The sequence below is a fragment of the Schistocerca gregaria genome, chromosome 6, assembly GCF_023897955.1.
Source record: "Schistocerca gregaria isolate iqSchGreg1 chromosome 6, iqSchGreg1.2, whole genome shotgun sequence".
Classification (NCBI taxonomy): Eukaryota; Metazoa; Arthropoda; class Insecta; order Orthoptera; family Acrididae; genus Schistocerca; species Schistocerca gregaria.
Window position 1 is genome coordinate 304,614,012 of NC_064925.1, and position 12,275 is coordinate 304,626,286.

Consider the following 12,275-nt stretch of genomic DNA (forward strand, 5'->3'; position numbering starts at 1 on the left):
AGGGAAGTTTAAAAGGAGTGAGATCAAGAGATTTAACATGTGCTCAACGGGATGACAGACAATCGTGAGAATTGGGCATCAGACAACTCTGGTAGGTGTTCTAAAACCAATATAATAACAACCTAACGTAATAGTTTAGTATGGGACACAGATTGACCCCTTTCCTCAAGCCTTACGTTGTTGCGTCTCATGCGGAGTGTGGGTGCCGCAGGTCGCGCTCAATGAAATCCTATACGTAGGAGAAGGGTTCAAATTACTGTTCTGAATATTTGTTCATGCGGATTTCTTAACAGCGTTAAAAAGAGATTTTGTCATGTGTCCGCCATAAAAGATGATCGATACTATATAGGTGATTTTCGTTTATCACTTAGACTCATTAGGTGTTATGTAGCGTCGTCTTATCGACTATTTTCGCCGGCGTATCTTATCGACAAATCGTTTAATAAGCGGCAGTGTGCCTCAAATAGATACCCAGTAGTGTCTGCAGAGTGAAGCGGGACAGAGGAAAGGTAAGTAAGACGTCGCCACTCTTCGCAATTGCGGAACACTATAACGGCTTACTCTCGTCGAAAGACCGTTGTATACCTTGATCCTGTGGGCACATCTGAAGCTAACTCTTTCATAATCACTCAGCAACAAAATTTAGATTATGAAAATACTGTGTAACTGAAGTGTGTGAGGGTTGAATAAGAGTAACATCGATGAATCTTAATTTGCCGTCTATCACCCATCACTTTTCTCTCCACACCCACTGCTCTTTCTTAACCTCCCCCTCGCCTCTTTGTCTTTTTTCTGGAAATGTGTGAACCATCATCACTAATTCCCAGTCATATTTTTTTCCTACTATATTTTCGCCAAAGCGTCACATCTTTCGCAATTCATTCTAAAGTAGGATGCAGTGAGATTTGAACCTATGAAGTTATGTTCCAGAACACGTGGTTGCCAGTTCTTGGTAGTGCAATATAAAACTTAGTAACTATCGGAAGAAGACATTAGCTCACTACTTGAAGCTACGAACATTGCACACAGAAAGTCCATTCCCCATTTACGAATGTCAAATGTCATTGCTACCAAACAAACGAGACCGAGTTGATAGTAATGCTCCTGAATTTTTTATGTGAAAACCCTTATAGCTTTGTTAACAAACAAACATTATTAACAGTCTACATGTCTACATATTTGCAATTGGCTGCCCCTAGAGTGCTCCGAATTGTAGCGTGTGGCATTTGTGTAATGTAACAACGTGCTATAATCGAGTTTGGAATGCGAAGAGTTCGCCAACACATATAGCACCCTCTCCTTAAGCAGGACAATGCCAGACTACACGCAAGCGCTGTGATATCTGCAACAATCCGACACGTTATGTTTCCTGTCATCGATCGTCCTTCATTCAGTCCCGATTTGGCCCCATGCGATTTGCATCTGTTTCCAAAACTTAAAGAACGCCTTCGAGAACTTCACTTTGATACAGATAAATCGGTACGAGCAGAGTTGTGTCTGCACCAACAAATCCAAACATTCTGCATTGACGGTGTCAGCAAATGGTCTGTTGTTAGGTGAAATATGCTCGTCGTCAGGGTGACTACGTTCCGAAACAAATATCTACACATGATGGGCAAAGATGTGGATTGTTAATAACGTTTGTTTTATTTAAAAAGCCTTTACACTTCTCTTATAAAAAATTTGAGACATTACTTTTCAGCATGCCGTTGTGAATCGCAAGTGTTACTCTTATTGTTACTCTTTATTCTGTAACATGAGAATAAGAAATAAAGGGTGTAAGTCACGATATGTGGATACCTTGTGAGAAGTTAATTACTCAAGTAAAATGTTGCAATGCTTGCAGAAGTTGTTTGCAAATCGTATAGCGAAATTTATTTAAAATCATTTAGAAATTCTGCTGCCATTCCCAACTTCTTGAAACCCAAATTCCTATTATGACGGTGACTACGCAACAACAAACACTTGCCGATAATACGTCTGATGGTGTGCAACGTGTAGATAGTGACAAATCAAAAATGTTGTTGAACCCAAGAACACAGATAAAAATAAATTCAGTGGATCTGTAAGCGTATTTGATTTATATAACCATCGTTGAAGAGGTAGTCGCTTCCAAAAATCAGGCAGAATAAGAATCTCCATGTATTGCACCAAGCATATATTGCAGCAGCTCACTTTGGATGCACATATAAGAAACAGTAGTCTCGCAGAAAAAATATGAGTAACTTGAAATATCACATATTATTATAGTATTGTCCATACGACAGTCCTTTCGTGTGTACGCTCTATGTAGGTACGTTTTTCGTAAGTGCATCTTTGTAAGTGCAGTTTAGTGAATACGTTCTTCGTGAACTTCGTGAGTAGTACAGTACTGATTAGTCCCTTTGTGAATACTCCCTTCGCGAACTGTCCCTTCCTGAATAGCCCCTTGGTGAATACTTTCTTCACAAACACTGTTTTCTTTAGGGCTCTCTTCTTAATGCTATCTTCGTTAATGCTTAAGGAAAAGAGCTGGTAGATCCCGTCAAACAAAAACAACGCAACCTAAATAACTGCAATGCATTTTCACTGTGCAAAATCAGTGTAAATGGATAAATGTAGAAAATTCATGGATTATAAGCCGCATTAGGACATTTCTTTAAAATTTTTAACGGGTTGTTCTAGGCTGCGGAGGCTGTCGTCGGAGATTTCTTAGCTGGCTCCGAAAGGTAGTCGAAGCAGGTTGCTATGAATACAGTGAACAAGTGACGTGGATTTAAAAGCATTCAGACTGATATAGTTTTCTACTGTTCGGATCCCAAATCTATATACGCAACACAAGTACTGTAGCAGCAACAGTGGCAGAGTTTTAAGGAGATTGTGAGATCTGAACAGCTTATGCCTCCAAAAATTCTGTTTGAAAACTGACAATAACTGACGCAGAGACCACTTTCACCTATTGTTTTGATGCTGTTCGCCACAGAATATGCCTAATTTTTGGAAAGAAAAGGATTTCACCTGTTTGAGGTTCACGACGTTTGTACATTACTCCCAACAATGCGCCTCATCTTCCCTCTCTCATACCTTGGGCTCCCCGTTTTACTAAACAGCGCTGGTTCCCTGACTTTAACTGTCCTGAGTGAATGATATCTGCTGCTTGGTTTCCACTCTGATTTTCGGACAGTGTAAGAAAGTACCCTGCTTTGATAGCTCCCAAAAAACAGGGAAATTGTATTTCCTTATTTTATGTTTGGGTAGTTAACCTCTGAGGATTGAGAAACGGAGCATGTGCGGCCATTATAAGAGGGATATTTCTCTCTCTTATGGCCTGACACTTGGCCTCGAAACGTCGTAACGAAGGGCACGTGTGCTCATAATTGTAGAGTTTATATCTCTTTTTGGTATTTGACACTTACCGTTCAATAGCGTCATTACATTACCTCTTTCAGAGATCCTTGTGGCAACAAAAACTGTCTTCCTTTTATGTATTGTTAGCATTTCGCATGACATTCTGATGAGGCTCTACTTGGCCTGCCCAAGTCTGTATTTCTGTTACCTTTTGAAAGGTCTGACTTATCCTGCGCGAGCACCATTTGCGAAATGTAGTTCACTCTAATATAACTTAGTTGATACCTACGTTCATCATGCCAGCCGCCTAAACTGATAATCTAAACTCATAGCAGGGAAAACAGCCCTCACTCGTCACATTATCCTCACCGAATTTTATTTCAAGTATACAGTGCTCGACAGTTCACCTACGTCCTTCTCACTATCGCATCATTTACTGCGACTCATCCACTGTCTAACCCGCATTTCATGTTCCATTCTCGAATGGATCGTAGGAAGAATGACTGTCGGTAAAGCTCCGTATGACGTCCAGTTTCTCTACCTTTTATTATCGCTATCATTTTGACAGATGTATATTGGAAGATGTCATATATTACCTGACTCTTCTTATAACGAACACTCGAAATTTTAACAATACACGTTTCCATGATGCATATCGCCTTTCTTGAGGACTCTACTGCTGCGGTTTGTTGAACACCGTTGCAACATTTTCGACTACGCGATCTCGTCACGTAAGGCCCCGCTCTTCGTTGGGTCTTCTGTTAATGGTACTTCGTATGGGTCTTACTCTCATGAACAGTACTTCTGAATGTGTCGAACGAGAGTTTCGTGAGCCCTTCTTTCATGGATGAACCTGCCAGACATCTACTTTTCCAACTATTTGTTTTACGTAGTCGTTTCCCTTTAAGTCGCTCCAGATCATTATTCCAAGGCATTTACTGTCTCTCACGTTTCCAGTTATTTGTCGCCAATAGTGTTATCTAATAGCGGTGAATTTCCTTACCTGTTAACGGTCAGTACGCAGTACTTACTTACACTCGAGGTCAACTGCCACTCTGTATACCACTCGCCGACCTCTGCTGGTCTTTCTGTAATACTGAAAAAAATTTTTTTTTGTGATCCAGGTTGTTAAGAAATGTGAAACATGAAAAAAATCGTCTGTAGTATGACTGCACTGCCCTGTTTCTCCCTCTGCCCCCTCCTTGCACCCAGACAGTGTGGTGTGGCGGTGGGGGAAGTGTACAGTGAGGCTGATCACATTATGGCACTTGCGACAGGGCAAAGCTCGCAAACCGAATTCTTGGCTGCCACTGTGGTGGGGATGAGTCACTAGGTAGCCTTCTCTACTCAGTGGCCGACGATAAACTTCTCCTAGAGAAGGAGCATGTTCTTTGGCATAATCTTCGCAGAATCTTAGATGTATGGCATTTGCTCCAGTCCTACTGTCTATCCATGGATAGGTCTGGCGGCGACGTCCACTGCACCGGTAAACAACTACGCCCGACAGGACGTTTGAACAACACACTTTGAAACTCGCTGGTCTCTATCAGTCAGTTTCTTAGGCGCAACAATGACATCATTAGTGGTGTCTCTGGGCACACGTAACTCGCGTCAGGTCTCTAATCACGGACTGTCTTAACTAGTAGTCCGCTACGGAAGTTCCTTTTTCGAACTAGCTCAAATAGTTGTATCATCTTGACACAAAACACGCCTGTAATATGAATCCATTGTCCATGAAATTGCATTCCCTTGGATGCGTGACGTGACCCTACACTGGGCGTGTTCAGTCGGGTGTTTAAAGGCCTGCTGTCTACGCTGATTTAATGTCGGAGTACAAATCCAAATGCATGAAGTTTGGTCTTCAATTGGGATTAATGTCTGATAGCTGTATGATTTGTTCCTGTAAGATGAGTCACTTTGTTATACGGTTTAGGTTCCATGTTAGATTACGGCTTCCCTTATAAAAATATGACGGGGTGGCTTTGAAGCCTGAGTGACAACACACCACCTCCAATGAGGCTCGCTCTAGTAGAGCACAATACTGTTCAAATGAACATTCGTTTTGATGGCTGCTCTGGTCTTAAAATGCCACTGGTGCTACACTAGTCAGTTCTATCTAGACTTTCGCGGAACAAGGTTGGCAGACTGATTTCGTAGGGTGCTATGTTGCTTCCCCTGGTCTTTCTTCCGTAGTAATCTCTGACCACCAGATGAACTTCCAGCTTTATCACGAGTACGGTTTTGTTACCGAGTGAAGTGGTTAGCACGCTAAACTCATATTCGGGAGGATGACTGTTTAAATCTCTGGCCAAGCATCCAGATTTAGTTCTTTTTTGCCTCCCATAAATAGTTCAACGCGAATGGCAGGTTGGTTCCATTGAAAGGCCACTGCCATTTTCTTTCCCGTCCTTCCCTAATCTGAGTTTGTGATCCATCTCTAATGACCTCGTCGTCGAAGGGACGTTAAACGTCACTCTTGTTTCCTCTTCCTGTGCCAATGGATAAAACTAGAACAATGCAGCAACTTCGCAGTCTCTTAAGACTAGCTTAGAACGTCGTCAGGTCACAGGACAAACGCTTGTCGCAGAGTAAAAGACCAGTGCTCTCCATTGTAGAAGCTCGCACATAAAGTTTTGGTGGTTTCTGTGTGTTGTGTGCAGGAGAACTGTAGCGGTCATGGAGCAAGACTTTAAAGAGCTGGAGGAGGGACCAGGGAAGAAGGTGGCGGACAACTGCGGCGTGCGGCTGTGGCGGGTGATGCCGTCCAACTGCGTCCTCTCTGGGAACTACATGAAGCACTGGCAGAAGCTCAGGGACTTCCCCGTCACCGACGGAGACGTCTGGGTCATCTCACAGCCCAAAAGCGGTAAGGTCAACAGCACGGTACCAGCCTGTTCCGACTCCTGTACAAGCTGCTACAGCTTCAATCGGCTCTGAGTAAATAACATTTGAATATGAGCACACGTACAGAGTCGACCTACGTGTGTATGTACATTCAGTGATACATTGTGAAGACAATTGCGGGTTTCACATAGTACCTGTACTATCAGTTTTGCCTCCTATCCAATTCCCCACAGGGAGATGTAAGATGCTGACACATAATGATTCCACAGTTCTTCAAATATAGGTTTGTCCAACATTGTTTCGCGTGAGTACCTCGTATTTTTTCCAAGGATTCCCATTTGTGTTGTCCGAGCATATTTATTCCACTTTACAGTGGGCAATACCGACCTCTTACGACCGTGAATTCTTTAGGTGTCTGTTGTCACACTTACTTGATAAGAACTCCAAACCCTGGATCAATACACTAGAACTGGCTGCAATGCCGTCTTGTATGTCACTTCCTTTACAGATGCACCGCGATTTCCCAGAATCATTCCAACAGATCTATATCTTCAATTCAACTTCCTAATACTTATTTTACGTGATAGTCGAATTTGGTATCGCTTCTTAGTAAGACCTTTGTGCATTTGTCCACATTTAACCCTCTGAGCTCCAAGAATAGGAAAAAAAATAATGTTAAAATTTTCCACGAAACTTTTGTTGACATCGTAAGCAATGAAAACAACAACATAAATTGTCAAAAAATAAACAACCGACTGTTGGAGGTGGTTTCACTATGCAACAACTAGGGCATATAGTCATCAATCTCCCATCATTTCCTGTGGAAACGAGCCCACAAACAGTTCCCTAATGCCTAAAACATATTTCAGTATTAAATAACAAGTAACAAACGACCCTAAAATTTAATAAATTTACATCCAATTACAAAATTAATTGTAAAAGTACATACATCCCCAGTGGACTTCTGTTGAAATCACTCATAAAAGCTTTAGTACAAACTCAAATTTACGTTACAAGAATTTCAGATATACATATCTTCATTGTCTATGATCTCCACAATGTAACGATTATGTAAAATTCAGATAACTGATAAACTGCACAACAAAAAATTACAGACACAAATCTCCTACTATCGCCTAGCAAACACTTCGCACCCATTGTTGCTTTGAACGCTGTTGGCGAGTGCTGCATCCACAGACCTACCTCATTGTACCGCTTGGAGGCTCTGTCTTGTAATAGCACCGGTGGTTCCACGCGAAAGGCTAAAAACAAAGAGATTAAAGGAGAGTTGACAACCTACACTAACAGGAAATTTTGTTCCAGTCTTTTTACAGTTTCTTATGAACGATTAAGGATATTTCGCTGCAAGCGACGGCGTCTTCTTATAGTGTTCCATGTCGTATATGATAGAACATTTATGTATGTTGAAAACCTTGTAGATCCAACAAACCACTCAAAGTCAGTTTGATTTCTGTGGAACATTCATCGTCTAATATAACTAACTGGTTTCTATTATCACATATATTCCTTGAGCCAATCACAATTTTGTGATGACGTTCCGTAAGATCGTATCTTGATTAGTAATTGAGTGTTCACCGCCTTCCGGAAATCTAGGAAGATCTATCTGTCACTAACAACAGTTAAGAACAATTAAATCAAGTTTTTGAGAGCAGACGGACGGTGTTGCTATGGATTCCCCTCTATCGCCTGTCGCAGCAGACATTTTTAAGCAAGCGTTCGAAGAAACAGTATTTCAGTCCTCACCATTACACCCAGAATGCTGGCTACAATACGTTGACGAGGCCTTTGTTACCTGGCCACACGGAGAAGAAGAGCTACAGAACTTCCATTCATATCTCATTCAGCAGCACAGCAAAATTCACTTCACTATGGATATAGAAAAGAACTGGGTGCTGCCTTTTCTGGACGTGTGTTGAAGCCCGATGGGAAGCTTGGACACAGACTTTATAGAAAGCCCACCATCACGGACAGATACCTGCATCCATCCATCCATCACCATCTTACGCAAAAGAGAGCGGCCTTGCAAACTTTAACTGAGAGCTAACAGGATCAGCGATGAACACAATCTAAAAGCTGAAGTACTGAACCTCAGTATGAGGATGATGCATAAAACTACGGCGCCAAAGGAGGAGGGCAATAGGGAAATGCAGAACGAAGCACGGAACACCGTCCTGCTACCATACGTACAAGGGGTCAGTGAACGTCGGGGAAAAATTCTCCGTCGGGCAGGTATTAGGCCGATTTTTCGTAGCTCAACGTTTTGGGCTCAACGAAAGACAATTGACAAATTGCATGCAGCCGGGTGCGAATGTAGATAGATGTAAGTAGGCGAGACGGGGCGTCCAATAAGCACAAGGTTACCTGAAAACTAGAGATATATCCGTCTCAAACAATACAACAAATCAGAGGTGGCAGAATACCCAGGAATAGTGCAAGATGAAGATTGAATTTCTAGAGGCCTGCGTACTGGCGAAACAGCCGTTTAGCTTGAGGACGAAGCTCAGAGAGGATACAGAAATAGCCAAGCGACCTGACACCATGAATAGAGAAGACAGGTACCGACTTACAGCGTCTTGGCTGCCACCAGTGAAAGCTTTGCGGAAGGACAGCTCACGCAAAGCAACAGGCGCGCTGCAGTCCACAGCGGCGGAGGGTACACAGAGCGCTGATGCGCCCTAGTCGATACTAGGCAGTTAGTAAACAGTGCTACGCTGCTGTCACTGCTCAATTTCCTATTCGCAAGCAGTAAAGGAAACTCCAATGGAAAACGCCATCTCCGACAGTGACAACACGCAATACAAAGACCAATAAAAAGAACACCTGATACCCTTCCTCCTCACCCTCATATCCAGTTACAGCAATCCTCCATAGTATGTAGGTAATCAAACTAGCGCCCATTCAGCAGTTAGCAACGCACCCTGAGGAAGGCGTCTTAGAATACTCACTGAAAAGTCGGAATTTAATAGTTGGCAATGCACTCACAAACTCAGTGAATTTTATTGACAAGTTTCTAAATTATTTACTTTTGGTCATCTGAAGGAGTAATCTCTTCTCTGTATCTCATAACGATGCGTTTCGATAGCCAATGAAAACAATATGGGGGAGATGACTGACAACTGCAATGTGTTTGTCCTCCTTCGACTGCCGGTTTTATCTCCGCTACTGTTTTTCCCGCGAGTGTATGCTGAATTTATAATTAATGGTCTACGTCCAGAGAGAATCATAGGATTTTGTGACTTTCCTACCGAGACCCTTCGTGCTTGAGGGCACACGTTGGGAAGGCCACGCCGCGCGGGGTAGTCATGCGGTCTTGCCACGGTTCGCGGGGCTCCCCCTTATTGGCGGTTCGAGTCCTCCCTCGGACAAAGCTGTGTGTGTTGTCCTTGTTAGATTAAGAACTGTGTAAGCCTATACCGATGACCTCAGCTGTTTCGTCCCATAGGAACTTACCACACATTTCCAAAATTTTGGGAAGGCCACAAGTACAGGAATAAAAATCTTCCGCTAGATTGCGCAATCCAGGATTGGTTGTTTTTACTGGTTTGTTAGGTACCAGTCATTAATTTAAAGAAACGCATCAACTAATTACATGTTTATTTTGGAGAAAAAAAAGACCTTCCCTCTTGTTTACAAGCCAACACAGAGACTACGATGGCAGACACATGTCCAACTCCTAAGGGAGCTCAGTAATAATAGTCTTTTCAGTTTGCATTAAGGCAAAAAACGATAGAATCATGGGTACACCATTTATGATTAAAAGGGCACTTTAAAATATTGTCTGAAGACCAGATCCAATCATACGTAAACGGATTACAATTTTAAATCGTGTTCCTCACAGAATCGTAGTTCTTTAGATTTAGAATAGCAGAGGTTGAAAATACCGCTTCAATTGTAAATTACTTTATTTTTACACTACCGGTTTCGGTCTGTTATAAGCCCAACCACAGATGTCGTAGCTGTGCTGTGGTCCCCGACCGCAGCGTATACCAGGCGCAGTGTGCTGCCTATGAGCGCAGAACAGGGACTCCCGGTCAGAGTCAATAGTGAAATGTCTTCAGCGCGACTTGCGAAAGAGCCCACCTAGTCTGTCTTACGGTTCCACATATTTAAAAGATTTTGTGGCTTTTCAGCATAAGATAGACGAACACGTACAGAAATGGTTCATATGCCTCTGAGCACTATGGGACTTAACATCTATGGTCATCAGTCCCCTAGAACTTAGAACTACTTAAACCTAACTAACCTAAGGACATCACACAACACCCAGCCATCACGAAGCAGAGAAAATCCCTGACCCCGCCGCGAATCGAACCCGGGAACCCGGGCGTCGGAAGCGAGAACGCTACCGCACGACCACGAGATGCGGGGGTACAGAAATGTCAAAGTGTATGATGATAACTGCTCTGTTCTTAACCAGACGAAAACGAGTAACGTCGTAAACAGTAAATCGGAAACTAGCACCAGGGAGTAGAATGTAGAATGTGTTGATAGTCATGTACACGAAGCCCAACGAAATCTATTGTATACTCTAAAATTTATATGTTGTTGTTGTGGTCTTCAGTCCTGAGACTGGTTTGATGCAGCTCTCCATGCTACTCTATCCCGTGCAAGCTCCTTCATCTCCCAGTACCTACTGCAGCCTACATGCTTCTGAATCTCCTTACTGTATTCATCTCTTTGTCTCCCTTTACGATTTTTACCCTCCACGCTGCCCTCCAATACTAAATTGGTGATCCCTCGATGTCTCAGAACATGTCCTACCAACCGATCCCTTCTTCTAGTCAAGTTGTGCCACAAGCTCCTCTTCTCTCCAATTCTATTTAATACCTCCTCATTAATTATGTGATCTACCCATGTAATCTTCAGCATTCTTCTGTAGCACCACATTTCGAAACCTTCTATTCTCTTCTTGTCTAAACTATTTATCGTCTGCGTTTCACTTCCATACATGGCTACACTCTACTTTCGGAAATCCTGACATTTAAATCTATACTCGATGTTAACAAATTTCTCTTCTTCAGAAACGCTTTTCCTTGCCATTGCCAGTCTACATTTTATATCCTCTCTACTTCGACCATCACCAGATATTTTGCTCCCCAAATAGCAAAACTCCTTTACTACTTTAAGTGTCTCATTTCCTAATCTAATTCCCTCAGCATCACCCGACTTAATTCGATTACATACCATTATCCTCGTTTTGCTTCTGGTGATGTTCATCTTATATCCTCCTTTCAAGACACTGTCATTTCCGTTCAATTACTCTTCCAAGTCCTTTGCTGTCTCTGACGGTATTACAATGTCATCGGCGAATCTCAAAGTTTTTATTTCTTCTCCATGGATTTTAATACCTACTCCGAACTTTTCTTTTGTTTGCTTTATTGCTTGCTCAATACACAGATTGAATAACATCGGGGATAGGCTACAACCCTGTCTCACTCCCTTCCCAACCACTGTTTCCCTTTCATACTCTTCGACTCTTATAACTGCCATCTGCTTTCTGTACAAATTGTAAATAGCCTTTCGCTCCCTGTATTTTACCCCTGCCACCTTCAGGATTTGAAAGAGAGTATTCCAGTCAACATTGTCAAAAGTTTTCTCTAAGTCTACAAATGCTAGAAACGTAGGTTTGCCTTTCCTCAATCTTTCTTCTAAGATAAGTCGTAGGGTCAGTATTGCCAATTTATAGGGTAATAGAATATAGTACCTGTTCTATTTACCTAGGTTTGATTCTGTTAGCGTACTCTTACTTTGACGAGAAAGACGTCATTAACAGCTTACAGTTTTGTTTGCTTGTGTGTGTGTGTGTGTGTGTGTGTGTGTGTGTGTGTGTGTGTGTGTGTGTGTGTTCACTGGTGAACTTCTTCCGCAAATTAGCACTGTGTTTTGTATCAGGAGTCGAAATCATTGCCTATCTTCAACGTGCCATACACGTTACTCACAAAATATAGTCCCCAAAAAAATCATGGAATTACTTTCTTCGTAATTTGCTAGGAAAATCTACTTGCTAGGGAAATACACTCTGTAGGAATAAACATTGGTTCAGAGCGGGTTCAGAGCAGAACGATAGTGCGAGAGCCAGCAGA

General features: G+C 42.4%; 1 protein-coding gene across 1 annotated transcript in view; it reads left to right on the forward strand.

Moving 5' to 3' along the window:
• The first annotated feature begins 451 nt into the window (after positions 1-451).
• The window catches only part of LOC126278516 (luciferin sulfotransferase-like), a 43,597-nt gene continuing 31,773 nt past the window's right edge, over positions 452-12,275 (forward strand). The window contains exons 1-2 of the mRNA XM_049978681.1: positions 452-509; positions 5,988-6,193. Coding sequence (XP_049834638.1) covers positions 6,004-6,193 — 190 coding nt within the window. The 5' untranslated portion in view covers positions 452-509; positions 5,988-6,003. The remainder of the gene's footprint in view (positions 510-5,987; positions 6,194-12,275) is intronic.